Source organism: Pan paniscus, chromosome 7, assembly GCF_029289425.2.
Source record: "Pan paniscus chromosome 7, NHGRI_mPanPan1-v2.0_pri, whole genome shotgun sequence".
Lineage (NCBI taxonomy): Eukaryota > Metazoa > Chordata > Mammalia > Primates > Hominidae > Pan > Pan paniscus.
Genome location: NC_073256.2, coordinates 117,174,363 through 117,194,173, shown reverse-complemented (window position 1 = coordinate 117,194,173; position 19,811 = coordinate 117,174,363). Strand labels below are relative to the sequence as shown.

Below are 19,811 nucleotides of genomic sequence, written 5' to 3'. Positions count from 1 at the left end.
AGCCAAGGCAAGACTTCAGAGGACAGACAGTGGCTTGAGCCTGGTGTAGGAAAAACAGGACTAGACCACATGGGAGCAGATTTAGGCTCCGGCTTGCTCCTGCTTAGTTGCAAGTCACCTAGCTGATTACTCTTTAAGCCTCAAATCTCTCATCAGTAAATAGACATAAAACTTATTGCCCTTAGAATTTTTGCAGTGATCAAAGGCTTTATCTTCCCTTTACTGCATTTATTGGTTATTCAAGTCTTTGAAGGCAGGAATTGTGCCTTATTTAGGGCAAAGCGTTTGGCACCTGATAGGTCCTCAGTAAAAGTTTGAACAAATGAATAAAAGAATGGAGACTGTGCCTGTGAAAACACTTGGTAAATGGCACAGAGCTGTAGAAACATGAAGGACTGTCATTCTCTCCTCCCCACAAAACAATCCATTTGCGAAGAAACAGCAGTGACACTGACCCGACTACGAATGTCTGCTAAGAGTCAAAGATCATGAGAATTTACTGGATCTTTTCAGAAGGGAATTTACCTGCAAAGGGGTCATTTTAATTCACTTTCTGAGGTTCAAACTACTCATTCTTTGCAGTTCAATGGCTCAGCAAGTACTTTTCATAAACAATGCAATGACTTCCCATGACTCTTAAGATAAAAACCAAAATCCTTGATAGGACCTACGGGGCCTTGCCAGGTTTGGTCTCTCATCGCCTCACCAGCCCTCTCTCCGACCCTCTGTCATCTGGCGCTACAGCCGCACTGGCATTTAGTTCCCTGAAAGGACCACGTGCCCTCTGAACACTGAAGCTTCAAACACATTGCTCTTTCTACCTGGAAAGATTCCCTACTCTCTTGCCTAGGGAGTGCCTGTTCACCTTGAAGGCACAGAGGCAAGGTCTCTCAGTAAGAGACACCCTCCTTGACCTCTCAAACTTGTCTGCTGTACACCCACATAGCACAACTGTACCTTTCCTGCATAGCTCTTTGTAGTGCTTATAATACAACTACCCGTGCAATTACTTGCTTATTATCTATCTCCTCCACAGGTAAACTTGAGGGCAGGGGCTGTGCTACATTTTTGTTCAGTATATTTTACATGGTGCCAGTACCAAGTTACAATGTCTGGCATACGTTAGAAACTCAGTATTTGTTGACTGAATGAATGAAGCAGGCTTCTCAATGTTGTTGGTAGTTAAGTGGTAACTACTATGTTTTCTTTGTTCCTTATTTTGACTTTTTCAAAATAATGTTGCCTAATTCTGACAAAAGTGGTTTCTGAGTATCAGAAATTAAAATCCTATACACTATGACAGGAGTCTGAACTATTTTCCTGGTAGGATCAAAATTATGACTTAAAATTATTGGTGTAAACTTACTTTTATGACTTTATTGAGCACCTAAAGACTGTTTTTGTCCTAAAGTCAGGCTACCGCCAACTATCAAATCATGGGTATGAGCACCAGGTGCCACCTTCAGGTCTCTGGTTGAATAACCATGAGATGTCTTCTGACCAGGTGTGAGCCAGGGATTCAACCACAGAAAGCCCACAGCAGCTTCACAATCGGTATTCTGCAGCCTACATGTTAGCAGGTCTTCTCAATAACTGTTGGTCCAAAGAATACTCTGTGAGAGTATACAACTCCTATGTGCATATTTCCTCATGCAATCCATTTCAAAATTCTACAACATGAGACTATCTTATTTATACAATGGAAGCAGAGGGCTTGACTGAAAAAAGTTAAAGGAGTTTTCTTCCTTGCAGCATAATGGGCATTTTATGGTGTTTTGATTTTGCTTGTTTAGGTCAGCTTTGAAATTCACAGACCAATGGCTGAGGAAGGTTCCTGGAAGACAAACTCCCTCCTCCAGAAGGACTGCTCCTTCCTTTCATCAGAGGACACAGCTCCCTTTGCTTCCCAGTGATTTATATGCCCTGGGATATTACTGAGGAGATGTCGGTGAGGGTCTGAAACAAATCTTCCCCCAGAGTAGGAAGTAAACCACGGTCTGCAGGACATATGGCACACAGCTCCTAAAAGATTAATGGGAACATGAGACTGCTGGGTCCTCAAACCACAGATGATAAGGGTGTTGGAAAGAGCACCTCCTCTTAGCTTTGAAGTATCCCTGACTACAAAGTTTTGAGGAAATTTAGAGTGAATGGGAATCCCCAAAATAAGGTTTGACAGGAAGAATGTCTATCGTAAAGAATTCCCCAGTCAAATATAAGCAAGATTTCAAAAATCTTCAAACCCATGCAGGGGAGTTCAGAGACCCTTGAGAAGCTTGCAATATTTATTTTGTAAATTAATGAGACTGGGAGCATCTCCTGAGGCTGCACAGATCCCGCGGATTTTCACTGTTCAGCCCCTGAACACAGCTGATAGAAAGCACACCCCTGAGTAGTTTGTGGCCACTACAAACGCAGGTCTCCAGGGTGAGTGTGGCCCTCCAGTGCACTCAACCATCCCTTCCCCTGTCTCCAGCCAGGCCCTTCACCAGTTTCCACAGCTACTGCTCTTCCCAGGCCCCTCCCTTTTTCCTTCTCTCCCTTAGCAGATCACTCATTCCACATTTCACAAATACACTTCACAGGAGCTTTAATGAAATCTTGAGAGATGAGAAAAAATGCACCAGGAGGACTGGGAAGAGGGGTTCCAAGGGGTTTCATGTAAGGAAACAGCATGCATTGTGCTCAGAGCACCGGCTTTGCAGTCTGGCAAAACTGGATAAAATTCCAGGCCTTTTGCTTCCACTACATGCAAATTAGACCAAGGTACTTCTGGAGGTCTTAGTTTCTACTTCTCCCTCCGTGGAGATGATAGTCCCTAACTTGTATGGCTGTTGTCAAGGTTAGATGAGAATGAATGTAAAGTGCTTAGCACAATGCCTCGTATGGTGTAAGTGATTATTCAATGATAACCATTATTATTACTACCGTAAATGCATTTGTAACTTTAATATGTGGTTTGTAACCATTACAGTAGCCTACCTCACAAGCTTGTCGTGAAGACCAAATGACCTAATAAATGTGGAAGAACTTTTTTAAAAAGTATGGCACAATATTATTCACTCATAAAAACAAATGAAGTTCTGATCCATGCTAAAACATGAACGAAACTTGAGAACATTATGCTACGTGAAATAAGCCAGACACAAAATGATGAATATTTTATGATTCTACTTACCTGAGATACTTGGAGCAGGCAAATTCATAGAGACAGAGACAAAGAAGAAGAGAGCTACCAGGGGATGGAGGAGGGGAGAATGGGGAATTATTGCTTAGTGGGTACAGAGTTTCTGTTTGAAATGATAAAGAAGTTTCAGAAATAGTGGTGATGGTTATACAACACTGTAAATATATTTAATGTCACTAAATTATACACTAACAAATGGTAAATTTTAAGTCCAGAAGAAAGGAAATGCTAAGTTCTTATGCCATTTTCAACAAAATTAGTATCACTAACATCCAGACGAAGACAGAAACAAATCAAGACATTTTATCTGCTCAGGTTTTTAAAACTGTACTTATATTTGTGGGGTTTTACTAATTTTAAAATTACTAATTTTAAAATACACATATTTATCCTAATAACACACAAAAGAGGATTTGTATTATGATTGTACTAAAATCTGTACAGCTGAACTATGTTCTATCTAAATAAGCCTAACAATTTGATTTCCATTTCAACCTTGGATTAGATCCAAGATGGGCCTGCTTTTACTAGTGCTCCTCTCTAGTCAATGGTTGTATAGTCTACTTTGCAGATACATACTTGAGTTTGAGAATTTATAACTTAATGAGGACGTAAAAATGGATACACATGTTCTCTCACACAGAGAAAAGACGTTCAGCATTTAGAAAATTATGTTTAAAAATAGGCAACTGACAAAACCTCAGAAAAGGGCATTTTTCTTTGGGTCTTGGCAGGAACACATGGCTCACTGACCTGTGTTCCCTGACTGTTGATGTCAATGGCATCACTCCACTCAGTTGTTACTTCATCTAGAGGTTCAACTCTCAAAAGTAGGCTCGGAAGTAAGTCTTTGGTCTTGCAGTCCGGATAACTGGAAATCTGATGATACAGCTCATGATGAATTGAGCACTCGGAAGGAATTTTTTTGCAATAAACCTCAAACTTTGGAATATCTGAAATTTTAAAAAAGGCATATGCAGAATTAGCCCTTAAAGACAGAGACTTGGGGGACAGAACATAATGTGGCAAAAGAAACTTCTCAAAAAGAGATCATTAATGCTTTTATTTAAATATTTTTTTCACAGGATCACAGGTAACTACTAAATCAAAAAATCCCAGAAAAAATACACATTTAGTATTATCTAAATTCGATAGTATAAAACATACCTTTAATGTTTTCCTTTATAAGCATTTTTACTGGACATCTATTGTGGATAATTACTCGAGGACTAGGGTCTTCTGAGAGGGTTAAATAAGTCACTCCGAGGTGTTCTTGATATGTCAGCACTATAGCCCTGGAAGAGAATCAAGTCAAATGACAGAAATGTTTAGGAAAAAAAATGAATGCTCTCTCCTCTGGAACATGTTTATTTAGATTTGCAACATTCAGAACTCGAAAATATCTGTTTTATAACTCAGGGGAGATTTCTTTTCTGATAACAGTAACATATTTATAATATTCATAAAATGTGAAAAAATATTTAAAGGCAAACAAAATAATTCTATCACCCAGAGAGAACTATAGCTAACCTTGTGCTAATATTTCCTGTTGTTCTTTTCTTCCCCCATGCATATGTGTGTTAAACTCCTTCGCCAGGCAGGGTACTTTCTTCTTCCTTAAAAGTGCTTGGTAGGCTGTGCATGGTGGCTCACGCCTATAATCCCGGCACTTTGGGAGCCAAGGCAGGAGAATTGCTTAAGCCCAGGAGTTCAAGCCCAGCCTCAGCAAAAGGGCAAAACCCCATCTCTACAGCAAAATACAAAAATTAGCCAGGTGCTGTGGTGCACACTTGTGGTCCCAGCTACTTGGAAGGCTGAGGTGGGAGGAGGATGGCTGGAGCCTGGGAGGTTGGCTTAAGCCTGGGAGGTTGAGGATGCAGTGAGCCGTGTTTGTGCCACTGCACTCGAGCCTGGGTGACAGAGCAAGACCCTGTATCAAAAAAAATAAAAAATAAAAATAAGAGCTGACCTTCTTTTAAAAGGACTACTAGAGAATTTGGGTGCTTGCTCTTTTTTTTCTAAAGGTAGGCAGGCTGATAATGTTTGCTGTCAATTTCCACAAGCCCATCACACCTTAAAAAATGTACATTTTGATTAGCAGGAGCAAAGCTGTATTATTTGGAGCTAGAAAACCAGCTGTGTGAGTAAAGGTTGCCTTCTGTGATGAAGAGAGAGAAATTTTCCTATTTAGATTACAGACTACCACAAAGAATATTTCATTGAAGCAGGAAAATGAAATTACTCTGAAGCCTAAATTACATAGAATGATTGCCAAAATTAATCAAAGAAATCAGATAATTTGCCAAATGTGGCCCTCAGCTGACTAAAAGGGGTCAATAATGCTCTAAAAAGCTTCCATTTGCCATCCATCTCATTTGCCAGTGTGAGTACTTCCCAAAGATTGTATTTGTGTGAAATGTCAAAGTGAATGGTCCATTAGCATTTGGTAAAAGCACATTAATCACACCATCTAATGTGTGCTGTTGGTTGGATTGAGGGAAGGAAATAGATGAGGAGATGGGACAGCACAAAATAAATTCATTTTAAGAGTATACTTCTTCAATAAACAGCAAAGTTCCTTTCCCAGCCTAATTTTAAAACAGCTAGGCAAGCCAAACTCAGATAACTTCTTTTTGATAGCCAAGAAGGCTAGGGCCAGGACTCAAGTATGGTACTTTCTGTCCAATATCTAGCTTAGTATTTATAGATAAGATTAAATAATACTGTAATTATCAGAATTTTAAGCTTAATTTCCAAATTGTTTTGTTTCAAATTTTGTTTTTTAAAAAATGTTTTATTTATAGACATAAGTTCATATAGCTTTCAAAAAACACCCTTAAACTCACTATGCTTAACATCTCCAACCAGAATGTAAGGATAACCACTTCTCTACAGTGTAAAAGATGACAAATGTTTGTAAAATCAAGGATTTTGTGAATACTGTGAACGAAGGAGGGATGTGTGGAGAACAGAACCTTACCATTATGAATAACTTATTTAAAATATTACTATTAAAAAAATCTCTCTTGTCTTTTAAAATATTACATCAAAAGAGTTAGCACTGCTAAATCTCAAATAAAGTCTACAAATTCATAATCATGAAAATAAGGTACTTATCATAAGGGCACAATATGTTTTCTTTTGTAGCTGTTATATATACTAAGTTATTCTTGACAGCTGCAGAAGGGACATTTTACATGCAAGACAACCACATAATAGAAGTCCAGTATGAACAAACCATTATATGTCTCTGTTTTGAGTCTGTGGTTGTTATTTGCATAACTGGTAATTGGTAATTGGAGCAACTTGCGTGCAGGAACGACCACAGAACAGAGTCTTCTGTGACTTGTGTTTATCTAAGTTATCTCTCTTAATGACTTTTTTGAGAAAAATTCCATTTTGAAGTAAAAGTAAAATATGGGAAAAGAAAAAGGTCTTCCAACTTGACTTGCTCATATTTTAACCCTTATTTCTTATAATTTTATGGAGGCTAAGAACTCATAACAGGTAATTTTTTCATTATGATATGATCTTTTCATACGATGCTATTTGTATGATGATACATATGATCTTTTCATATAATGACATTCTGTGGTACAAGTACCATCATTTCCCCCAGCGTAAGCTCCATAAGGGGAAAAATCCCTTAAGTAGTATGCTGGGACAAGCCATATGTGATTATAACACTTGACCCACTGTATACAATGTCTAGAAGTAATTAAAAATAAAGCCTAATATTACATATGGGGAGCCCTGCGACCATTCTATCTCTCTTGGCATCTAGATGAACAGCTAGACTGACAAGCAAAGAAGACAGACATTTATATAAACATAAAATACCTGGTACAGAATCCATTTTCCCGGAAATTCCCGAGGGGTACTGCCACACTCTGTCTGGGAAACTCTGGTCTAACTATAGCTGGCAGGCTCCAGCACTGTGAGCTGTCAGCACCTGGGGCAGGAGAAAAGCCCAGCATGATCTGTTTCTGAAGCAGGGATGCATCCAGTACTGACTGACTGATGTCAGGCATCAAGTCCCAGCAAGGAAGGGAGCTGGATTTCATAGCAGGCTGCTCTCCACCTGGGCAAATGCTAAAAGTAGCACTGTCTGGAACACGAAAATACTAAAAAAAAAAAAAAAAAAAAAAAAATGCAGAGAGCACATTAGCTACAGTAATACAGCAGAATTAAACTTTTTAAAGCATATCCTCTTTTCTTTTCTTTTTTTTTTTTTGAGACAGTCTCACTCCATCACGCAGGCTGGAGTGCAGTGGCACCATCTCGGCTCACTGCAGCCTCTGCCTCCTGGGTTCAAGCAATTCTCATGCCTCAGTCTCCTAAGTAGCAGGGACTACAGGCACATGCCACCACGCCCGGCTAATTTTTGTATTTTTAGTAGAGATGGGGTTTCACTATGTTGGCCAGGCTGGTCTCAAACTCCTGACCTCAAGTGATCCGCCCACCTCGGCCTCCCAAAGTGCTGGGATTACAGGCGTGAGTCACCACGCCTGGCCCCGTAAAGCACATCTTCTAAGACACCATCTATAACTATGCATTTTTAGAAAGAGGCTGGGTTGGGGACATGGGAATATTATGAATCCTGTCCCCATGAGAATGTCCTAATGAAATAATTAGAAGCAGTGAGAATACCACGGATGCTCAAGTCCCTTATACAAAAATGGCGTAGTACTTGTATATAACCGTGCCATCCTACAGTATAACTTAAATCATCTCTATATTACTTGTAATACTTGATAACATGTAAATGCTATGTAAACGATTGTTATATTGTATTTTAAAATGTGTATTTTAAAAATTGTTGTATTGTTAGTGTATTTTTTCCTGAATATTTTTGGTCTATGTTTGGTTGAATCCGTAACTATGGAACCTACAGAGACAGAGGGCTGACTTTACCACAATGCATTGTAAGCTTAAAAGTATAAGACTTTTATCCTATTTGATTAATCTAACATAATTTTTAGGAGCTGAAAGCAGGAGGTAAAAGTGCAGACAAAGGTAAAGAAAGATAATACTTTCCTATAAGACAGTTTCAATAGTATAAAACAATAGCATACCACTTAACATTTTCTGTTTTTAAGTTCTCTTAAGACCTCTCCTTACGGCCGGGTACCAGTGGCTCATGTCTGTAATCCTAGCAATTTGGGAGGCTGAGGCAGGTAGATCACGAGGTCAGGAGTTTGAGACCAGCCTGGCCAACATGGTGAAACCCCATCTCTACTAAAAATACAAAAATTAGCTGGGTGTGGTGGTGGGCACCTGTAATCCCAGCTACTCAGAAGGCTGAGGCAGGAGAATCGCTTGAACCCAGGAGGCAGAGGTTGAAGTGAGCCAAGATCATGCCATTACACTCCACCCTGGGTGACAGGGTGAGACTCTATCTCAAAAAAAAAAAAAAAAGAAAAAAGAAAAAAACACCAATTCCCGGGCAAGATGGCTGAATAGGAACAGCTCCGTTCTGCAGCTTCCAGCGAGACCAACACAGAAGGTGGATGGTTTCTGCGTTTCCAACTGAGGTACGTGGCTCATCTCACTGGGACTGTTTAGACAGTGGGTGCAGCCCAAGGAGGGTGAGCAGAAGCAGGGTGGGGTGTCGCCTCACCCGGGAAGCGCAAGGGATCAGGGAACTCTCTCCCCTAGCCAAAGGAAGCCATGAGGGACTGTGCTGTGAGGGACGGTGCTATCTAGCCCAGATACTACGCTTTTCCCAGGGTCTTCGCAACCCACAGACCAGGAGATTCCCTCTGGTGCCTACACCACAAGAGCCCTGGGTTTCAAGCACAAAACCAGGCGGCCATTTGGGCAGATACCAAGCTAGCTGCAGGAGTTTTTTTTCACACCCCAGTGGCACCTGGAATGCCAGCGAGACAGCATCGTTCACTCCCCTGGAAAGGGGGCTTAAGCCATGGAGCCAAGTGGTCTTACTCAGTGGATCCCACCCCCAGGGAGCCCAGCAGGCTAAGATCCACTGGCTTGAAATTCTCACTGCCAGCACAGCAGTCTGAAATTGACTTGGGATGCTCCAGCTTGGTGGGAGGAGGGGCATCCACCATTACTGAGGTTTGAGTAGGTGGTTTCCCCCTCACAGTGTAAACAAAGCCTCCAGAAAGTTCGGACTGGGAAGAGCCCACCACAGCCCCGCAAAGCCGCTGTAGCCAGAATGCCTCTCTAGATTCCTCCTCTCTGAGCAGGGCATCTCTGAAAGAAAGGCAGCAGCCCTAGTCAGGGGCTTATAGATCAAACTTCCATCTCCCTGGGACAGAGCACCTGGGGGAAGGGGCAGCTGTAGGCACAGCTTCAGCAGACTTAAACGTTCCTGACTGCCAACTCTGAAGAGAGCAGTGGATCTCCCAGCACAGTGCTGAAGCTCTGCTAAGGGACAGACTGCCTCCTCAAGTGGGTCCCTGACCCCTGAGCCTCCTGACGGGGAGAAACCTCCCAGCAGGGGTTGACAGACACCTCATACAGGAGAGCTCCAACTGGCATCTGGTGGGTGCCCCTCTGGGATAAAGCTTCCAGAGGAAGGAGCAGGCAGCAATCTTTGCTGTTCTGGAGTCTCTGCTGGTGATACCCAGGCAAACAGGGTCTGGGGTGGACCCCCAGAAAACTCTAGCAGACCTACAGAAGAGGGGCCTGATTGTTAGAAGGAAAACTAACAAACAGAAAGCAATAGCATCAACATCAACAAAAAGGACAACTACACAAAAACTCCATCTGAAGGTCACCAGCATCAAAGACCAAAGGTAGATAAATCCATGAAGATGAGGAAAAACCAGCACAAAAAGGCTGAAAATTCCAAACACCAGAATGCCTCTTCTCCTCCAAAGGATCACAACTCCTCACCAGCAAGGGAACAAAACTGGATGGAGAATGAATTTGACAAATTGACAGAAGTAGACTCAGAAGGTGGGTAATAACAAAGTCCTCCGAGCTAAAGGATCATGCTCTAACCCAATGCAAGGAAGCTAAGAACCTCGATAAAAGGTTACATGAATTGCTAACTAGGATAACCAGTGTAGAGAAGAATATAAATGACCTGATGGAGCTGAAAAACACAGTACGAGAACTTTGAGAAGCATACACAAGTATCAATAGCCGAATTGATCAGGTGGAAGAAAGGATATCAGAGACCGAAGACCAACTTAATGAAATAAAGCGTGAAAAGATTAGAGAAAAAAGAATGAAAAGGAACGAACAAAGCCTCCAAGAAATATGGGACTATGTGAAAAGACCAAACCTACATTTGATTGGTGTACCTGAAAGTGACGGGGAGAATGGAACCAAGCTGGAAAACACACTTCAGGATATTATCCAGAACTTCCCCAACCCCGCAAGACAGGCCGACATTCAAATTCAGGAAATACAGAGAACACCACAAAGATACTCCTCAAGAAGAGCAACCCCAAGACACATAATCGTCAGATTCACCAAGGTTGAAATGAAGGAAAAAATGTTAAGGGCAGCCAGACAGAAAGATCCAGTTTCCCACAAGGGAAGCCCATGAGACTAACAGTGGATCTCTCGGCCAAGAGAAACTCTACAAGCCAGAAGAGAGTGGGGGCCAATATTCAACATCCTCAAAGAAAATGTTTCAATCCAGAATTTCATATCCAGCCAAACTAAGCTTTATAAGTGAAGAAGAAATAAAATCCTTTACAGACAAGCAAATGCTGAGGGATTTTGTCACCACCACGCCTGCCTCACAAGAGCTCTTGAAAGGAAGCACTAAATATGGAAAGGAAAAACTGGTACCAGTCACTGCAAAAACAAACCAAAATGTAAAGACCATTAACACTATGAAAAAACTGCACCAACTAATGGGCAAAATAACCAACTAGCATCATAATGACAGGATCAAATTCACACATAACAATATTAACTTTAAATGTAAATGGGCTAATGCCCCAATTAAAAGGCAAAGACTGGCAAATTGGATAAGGAGTCAACACCTATCAGTGTGCTGTATTCAGGAGACCCATCTCATGTGCAAAGACACACATAGGCTTAAAATAAAGAGATGGAGGAATATTTACCAAGCACATGGAAAGCAAAAAAAAAAAAAAAAAAAAAAAAAAAAAAAAAAAAAAAAAAAAGCAGTGGTTGTAATCCTAGTCTCTGATAAAACAGACTTTAAACCAACAAAGATAAAAAAAGACAAAGAAGGGCATTACATAATGGTAAAGGGATCAATGTAAGTAGAGCTAACTATCCTAAATATATATGCACCCAATACAAGAGCACCCATATTCATAAAGCAAGTTCTTAGAGACCTACAAAGAGACCTAGACTCCCACACCATAATTGTGGGAGACTTTAACACCCACTGTCAATATTAGCTCAACAAGACAGAAAATTAACAAGGATATTCAGGACTTAAACTCAGCTCTGGACCAAGAGGACCTAATAGACATCTACAGAACTCTCCACCCCAAATCAACAGAATATACATTCTTCTCAGAACCACCTAGCACTTATTCTAAAATTCACTACATAATTGGAAGTAAAACACTCAACAAATACAAAAGAACAGAAATCATAACAAACAGTCTCTCAGACCACAGTGCAATTAGAACTCAGGATTAAGAAACTCACTAAAATCCACACAACTACATGGAAACGGAACAACCTGCTCCTGAATGACTACTGGGTAACTAATGAAATTAAGGCAGAAATAAGTCAGTTCTTTGAAACCAATGAGAAAAAAGACACAACATACCAGAATCTCTGAGACACAGCTAAAGCAGTGTTTAGAGGGATATTTATAGCACCAAATGCCCACAGGAAGAAGTGGAAAAGACCTAAAATTGACACCCTAACATCACAGTTAACAGAACTAGAGAAGCAAGAGCAAAAAAATTCAAAAGCTAGCAGAAGACAAGAAATAACTAAGATCAGAGTAGAACTGAAGGAGATAAAGGCATAAAAAACTCTTCAAAAAAAAAAAAAATCAACGAAACCAGGAGCTGCTTTTTTTTTTTGAAAAGATCAACAAAATAGATAAGACTGCCGGCCAGACCAATAAAGAAGAAAAGAGAGAAGAATCAAACAGACACAATAAGAAATGATAAAGGGGAGCTCACCACTGATCCCACAGAAATACAAACTACCATCAGAGAATACTATAAACACCTCTATGCAAATAAACTAGAAAATCTAGAAGAAATGGATGAATGCATGGACACATACACCCTCTTAAGACTAAACCAGGAAGAAGTCAAATCCCTGAATAGATCAAAAACAAGTTCTGAAATAGAGACAGTAATTAATAGCCTACCAACCAAAAATGCGCAGGACCAGACAGATTCACAGCCAAATTCTACCAGAGGTACAAAGAGGAGGTGGTATCATTCCTTCTGAAACTATTCCAAACAATAGAAAAAGAGGGACTCCTACCTAACTCATCTCATGAGGCCACCATCATCCTGATACCAAAACCTGGCAGAGACACAACAAAAAAAGAAAATTTCAAGCCAATATCCCTGAAGAACATTGATGCGAAAATGCTCAATAAAATACTGGCAAACCGAATCCAGCAGCACATTAAAAGTCTTAACCACCAAGATCAAGTCAACTTTATCCCTGGGATGCAAGACTGGTTCAACACACACAAATCAATAAATGTAATCCATCACATGAACAGAACCAATGACCAAAACGACGTGATTATCTCAATAGATGCAAAAAAGGCCTTTGATAAAATTCAACACCCCTTCATGCTAAAAACACTCAATAAACTAGGTATTGGTGGAACATATCTCAAACTAATAAGAGCTATTCATGAGAAACCCACAGCCAATATCATACTGAATGGGCAAAAGCTGGAAGCGTTCCCTTTGAAAACCATCACAAGACAAGGATGCCCTCTCTCAGCACTCCTATTCAACATAGTATTGGAAGTTCTGGCAAGGGCAATCAGGCAAAAGAAAGAAATAAACGGTATTCAAATAGGAAGGGAGGAAGTCAAATTGTCTCTGTTTGCAGATGGCATGATTATATATTTAGAAAACCCCATCAACTCAGCCCAAATCTCCTTAAGTTGATAAGCAACTTTGGCAAAGTCTCAGGATACAAAATCAATGTGCAAAAATCACAAGAATTCCTATACACCAATAACAGACAAACAGAGAGCCAAATCATGAGTGAACTTCCATTCACAATTGCTAAAAAGAGAATAAAATACCTAGGAATCCAACTTACAAGGGATGTGAAGGACCTCTTCAAGGAGAACTATGTACCACTGCTCAAGGAAATAGGAGAGGACACATACAAATGGAAAAACATTCCATGCTCATGGACAGGAAGAATCAGTATCATGAAAATGGCCATACTGCCCAAAGTAATTTATAGATTCAATGCTATCCCCATCAAGCTACCATTGACTTTCTTCACAGAATTAGGAAAAACTACTTTAAACTTCATGTAGAACCAAAAAAGAGCATGCATAGCCAAGACAATCCTAAGCAAAAAGAACAAAGCTGGGGGCATCATGCTACCTGACTTCAAACTGTATTACAAGGCTACAGTAACCAAAACAGCATGACACTGGTACCAAAACAGATATATAGAACAATGGAACAGAACAGAGGCCTCAGAAATAACACCACACATCTACAACCATCTGATCTTTGACAAACCTGACAAAAACAAGCAATGAGGAAAGGATTCTCTATTTAATAAATGGTGTTGGGAAAACTCGCTAGCCATATGCAGAAAACTGAAACTGGATCCCTTCCTTACACCTTATGCAAAAATTAACTGAAGATGGATTAAAGATTTAAACTAAGACCTAAAACCATAAAAAGCCTAGAAGAAAACCTAGGCAATACCATTCAGGACATAGGCATGGGCAAAGACTTCATGACTAAAACACCAAAAGCAATGGCAACAAAAGCCAAAACTGACAAATGGAATCTAATTAAACTAAAGAGCTTCTGCACAGCAAAAGAAACTATCATCAGAATGAACAGGCAACCTACAGAAAGAAAATTTTTGCAATCTATCCATCTGACAAAGGGCTAATATCTAGAATCTACATGAAACTTAATCAAATTTACAAGAAAAAACCAACCAACCCCATCAGAAAGTGGGCAAAGGATATACACAGACACTTCTCAAAAGAAGACATTTACGTGGTCAAAAAACCTGAAAAAAAACTCATCATCACTGGTCATTAGAGAAATGCAAATAAAAATGACAATGAGATACCATCTCATACCAGTTAGAATGGCAATCATTAAAAAGTCAGGAAACAACAGATGCTGGAGAGGATGTGGAGAAATAGGAACACTTTTACACTGTTGGTGGGAGTGTAAATTAAACCAACCATTGGAACACGGTGTGGCAATTCCTCAAGGATCTAGAACTAGAAATACTATTTGACCCAGCAATCCCATTACTGGGTATATACCCAAAGGAATATAAATCATTCTACTATAAAGACACATGCACATGTATGTTTATTGCAGCACTATTTACAAAGCAAAGACTTGGAACCAACCCAAATGTCCATCAATGATAGACTGGATAAATAAAATGTGGCACATATACAGCATAGAACACTATGCAGACATAAAAAAGAATGAGTTCATGTCCTTTTCAGGGACACGGATGAAGCTGAAAACCATCATTCTCAGCAAACTAACACAGGAACAGAAAACCAAACACCACATGTTCTCACTCATAAGTGGGAGTTGAACAATCAGAACACATGGGCACAGGGAGGGGGGACATCGCACACCAGGGCCTGTCGCAGGGGGAGGAAAGGGAAGAAAGAAATACCTAATGTAGATGACGGGTTGATGGGTGCAGCAATGGCACATGTATACCTATGTAACAAACCTGTATGTTCTACACATGTATCCCAGAACTTAAAGTATAATTTAAAAAAAAAAAAGGGAAAACATCTAAGATGTAATGGAGAGAAAAAAAAATCTCTCCTCTCTTAAAATATTAACTATTCATTTTAATTGTTCAAAGAACTGAAATTCTTAGATTTATTTTCCATATATTCTGCCATCAAGATGTTAACATAAATGAGCTAGTACATTTCCACATTTTCTCCTTGTAACCACAGAGCTCACTGCTCGCAGATCCACGGCTCAGTTAGGCCCTAGCCTTTTGCCTGCATGGCTCCCCCAGGCACTGCAGCCTGTGAGACAGATGTGCTTTTCCATGTGACCCAGGAGCCAGTCCTCACGACTATGTCTCTGCTTGTAGGAGTCTAGTGAGCATGCTAGAGGACTAGGCTGGAGCCTCTGAGCAGATGGGGCACAGGCAGGACTAATCCAGCAGTGTGTCAGGGCCTCCTTCTTGGTAGGATTTCTGCTCATTAATTACCTTGGAAGCAGTGACCATGACATTCATGGTTTTAATTACAACAAAAATAAGTGAATTTCTCTTTACCTACATTCAGGGTTAGCTTTTCATTTGCTATAGGTTAAAGAGAAGTTGATCCTATTTATTGTTTCTTTATCAAAACTTAGACAAAAGAATCGTTATGATTTGCTTACCTCCTTTCCAGAATAAGGATTGCAGACAGATAGCTGTGGTTTATAAAATATTTGATATGGTGTATTATTGATTATTGTAGTCTTGTCTTCAATCTGAATAATTTGTATACCTTGCTGTACCATGGAGGAAATGCAGAACTGACATAACTACAAGATAATTGAGAAAAAATAATTTTGACAATACTGTAAGGCATATCAAAATCTCTTGAGTATTCCTAAAAGGTTATTTTATCTAATTGTCTGCCAGGACAGTACCAATTTTACCTTTGTTTTTCCCCAGAATATTTAATGGCGTTCCTTTCATTCTCAGAAATGTTCTGGCCCCTGTCAGTATTTAGCCTACAACATGGTGCTTTAGCAGCCCTGTTACTTTTGCTGCTGTTCTGTAGTGACAGATAAAAGACTTGTTTTCTGGTTATTTTACCAGTAACCTCACGAAGTGTTTATTTAGAAAGCATGTATATGTAAATAAATGCCACTCATCTTACTTGGCAGAATTCCACCCAGCCTCACTCCTCCTCCTCCTCCTCATGGTCTCCCAGCAGCTGCCTCACTAATGCCTATGATGAACCAAGGAGAGTTCTGAGAACTTCAGTAATGACGACAATGAAGACAATAAGGATTGACCTTCATATATTGCAATATTGTGTTCCACTAGTTTCAAGTGCTGTATACATATTAACTCACAAAATCCTCACAGTACCTACGTGGGGGAGTTACTATTATTAACCCCATTTTACAGAAGAGGAAAGTGAGGCACAAAGAAGTAACTTCCCCAAGGTCACAAAGATGAAGAGGGTCTAACTAGGGGGTTGGAACCCACGCAGTCTGGCTCTGTGGTGCTGCTCTTAACCACTACATGTATCATTTCATTACCTTATCATGTTATGTAAGGAACTGATGCTCAGAGAAGATGTTTCTTGCTTAAACATATCCATCTAGTTAATAGTATCAGAACACTGGTTTTCAAAGGGTGGTCTGGGGACCCACAGGGGATCTCTGGGCATGGGGTCCTACGGTCAAAACTATTTTTATAATAATAGTAAGATGCTATTAATCTTTTTCACTTGAATTCTCTCATGAACGTACAGTGGAGTTTTCCAGAGGTACATGACATGTGATGTTATTACTGTGATAGCTAATGGAATATATATTTGTATATTCTTGTGTTTTAAAAGTTTCTGTTTTAATTTCTAATCTGGTAAATACTGATATAACCCACAGAAACAAAAGGTCTTTGGGGGTTCTCAATAATTTTTAAGAGTATAAAGGGGTCCTGAGACTAAAAAGAGTATAAAGAGGTCCTGAGTCACTACCAAAGCATAATTAGACATCAATATGTGTTCCAACAGTACATTCATTGATTCACAAACATTTATTCAACACTTGCTGTGGCTACTTTGTTAGGTGCTAGAGGTATTGGGTGTTGACTGAATATTATAACATTTTTTCCAGGTTTTGATGGTAGTTCTCAACTTACAACTATTCAACTTTGGGTGATTCATGCTTACAGCTCTTTGCCATTTACACCCATGTTACAGTACTTTGGCTGTCAGAGCATAAACATGTGTTGCCCAGACAACTTTGAGGAAATGGATACCAGCCTTGAATGCTGAAGAAAGACCAATTTCTTTGTATCACGGAAATTTATTTTTTAAAAAGTCACCAAATGACCCTAACTTTTCTCAAAAGACTTTTCAAAGACACTTGTCAAAAATCTAACTTCTCCCCTGAAAAAGGTCAATCTGAATTCTACTACTCTGATGAAGTATCCCTTCTTTTTCTAATTTTGGACAGCTAAAATAATGATGATATTAGAAGTACAGCAAAAAACTTCTGCATGGTACACTATGATATTGTACTTTCATACATAATGTGATTAGTTATATTATTCAGCTAATTGTTTTCATAGACTTTAGATTTATGCTGAAAAGCACATACCATTTATATTTAAATGACTTATGTTTTTTGTATGCATCTCCAAAAACATAGACACCAGTCCACTGTTCAAGAATATAACTTCCTCATATAACAGTGGTTCTAGGAGAGAATTAGAATTGATCCACATAATTTTGCTCAGGATGTCCTTTCCAGAAATATAAACTTTGCTGCAGGAGGAGCCTTTGTCCTTTCACTCTATGCTCAGAAAGTTAGTGACTCTACTTTCTGCTCTAAAGAAGGAGGCCAAGAACAATTTGTGGATATTTTGGAGTAAGTTCATTTTCTCCCCACATACTATAAATCAAGTTACTGCTGAGTATTCTGAAATAGAACAATTATTGGATAAATTATGTGACACAGCTTTTATCACTGGTAAAGAAAAAAAAGCACTGTAAAACAGAGGTCTAAGAAGTTAAGAAATCAAATGTACTGTTATAAATTGTTTAGAAGAAGTAATATGAAAAAGGTATCAAAAAGAAAAAGGCAGATTCATTTTAGACAGGTTAAGGGGATGGCATGCTATTTCCTCCCAGCCACATAGACTTTGATCTTACCTTCTGATGTCCTGGAAAAGCACCAAGTCTTATTTCAGTATCAACAAACGCTTCTTCATCCAGTGTCACAACTTCACCATTACCTCCATCTTTCCACTTTGGAGATGTCAGGTTATGGACCAGTTTAATTGCTACTGACTTGTGCACAGTGTTTGTATTTGCCCAGTATATTCCAATTTGAAAAGCTTCCTGGAAAAATAATGCCTCAATTATAAAGTAATTTTCTTACCTTTGATATTTTTTACTTCAATCCTCAGGATTTTTTAAAAAATATTATATAATAGGCCTACTAAGGTAACCAAATATCCCTCCATGGTTTGTGTGTGTGTGTGTGTGTGTGTGTGTATGTGTGTGTGTGTGTGTGTTTTGTAATGACAACGTACATTCTATTTTGGCTCCCAATGTATTTTTTTTTTTTACTCACAATGGAATTCGTATTTATGGAAGGGAGGGGAAAACCAAACCCAAACAGTGACTACCCTGCAAATACCAAAGGCTTTAAAAACTGAAGGTTTCATCTCATTTGACAAGAGAATAATATGCAACATTAGGTCCACATAGGTCAACATTCCAATTCCATAAGGTAACATCATCTGATTATTTTACAGAAAAAAGAAAAAATGCAATTAAATAAAGATGTTTATGACCTGGAGCTCAAAAAAGGATTCTGAAATTGTTCTCTATCAGAAAGACATTTTATTTAGGAGTTACTTTTACTCTATTTTTTAAATAGATTTGTGTGTCTTCTTGAAATAGACTAGCCTTATAAAGAAGGTTTTGTGACAGAATATAAAATCTTCCTGCGATATTTTGGTTTGCAATTAGGTTTCTCTCTGTGTCAGTAATCATTCCACACTGTTATAATCAACTGGGTAGACATCCATAATTATGAACATCCAAGTCCACCTATAAAGGAAAGGGGTCCCTGACAAAAACAGTTGCTCTGAAATCCTCAATATCTTGCAGATTGCAGAGAATTTCCAGAAGAACAGCAAAGAGTACCTAGGGTATGGATAAGCACACATGATGGCTCTATTTCCTTAATATGTACTGATAGACCAGCCCAAATACTTGTCAAATATCCTATACCAATGGAAATAAGAATGTAACTAATCCAAGTTATCAAATTTAATGGTAACTCAAGCACCAATAGTGTTGATGGTTAAAAAAAAAAAGACATCAGAAAAGTCCTTGAATATCAAAGAACATTCCATACCTCTTACATATGCATCTAAGAAGAATTTTTCACAACTGATTCATTCTGTTAAGATCATAAACGCAACTTTACAATAAAATCTACTTGTTGAGAGATAAGAATTCGTATTAGTTAAAAAAGTTATAGTACCTGAAAATTAGGAGGAATAATAATTTTGCCAGCAGGAACCTGTAGAACAATTTTCTCTCCTTCAAATAGCCAGAGGTCCCATTTGGATTCATTGATAAGCAGGGCCCAGGGCAGAAGTTCTATCAACAAAGTTCTAACATATGGCTTCCAGATTGACAGCTTCACTCGCATTGGGCTATCCCACTGACTTAGCTGTTCATTCCTGTTCCAAAAACCACATCCAAGAGACTCAATGAAATATGATAACTTTAATATTT

General features: G+C 39.2%; 1 protein-coding gene across 5 annotated transcripts in view; it reads right to left on the bottom strand.

The window, feature by feature from the left end:
• Window positions 1–19,811, bottom strand: part of VPS13B (vacuolar protein sorting 13 homolog B) — an 868,795-nt gene that overhangs the window by 38,453 nt on the left and 810,531 nt on the right. For all 5 annotated transcript variants that reach the window (XM_055116771.2, XM_063606452.1, XM_057303059.2 and 2 more), the window contains exons 49-54: window positions 19,555–19,756; window positions 18,210–18,398; window positions 15,715–15,861; window positions 7,028–7,311; window positions 4,355–4,482; window positions 3,941–4,140 (exon numbers count right to left, since the gene is read on the bottom strand). In XM_055116771.2, coding sequence (XP_054972746.2) covers window positions 3,941–4,140; window positions 4,355–4,482; window positions 7,028–7,311; window positions 15,715–15,861; window positions 18,210–18,398; window positions 19,555–19,756 — 1,150 coding nt within the window. The remainder of the gene's footprint in view (window positions 1–3,940; window positions 4,141–4,354; window positions 4,483–7,027; window positions 7,312–15,714; window positions 15,862–18,209; window positions 18,399–19,554; window positions 19,757–19,811) is intronic.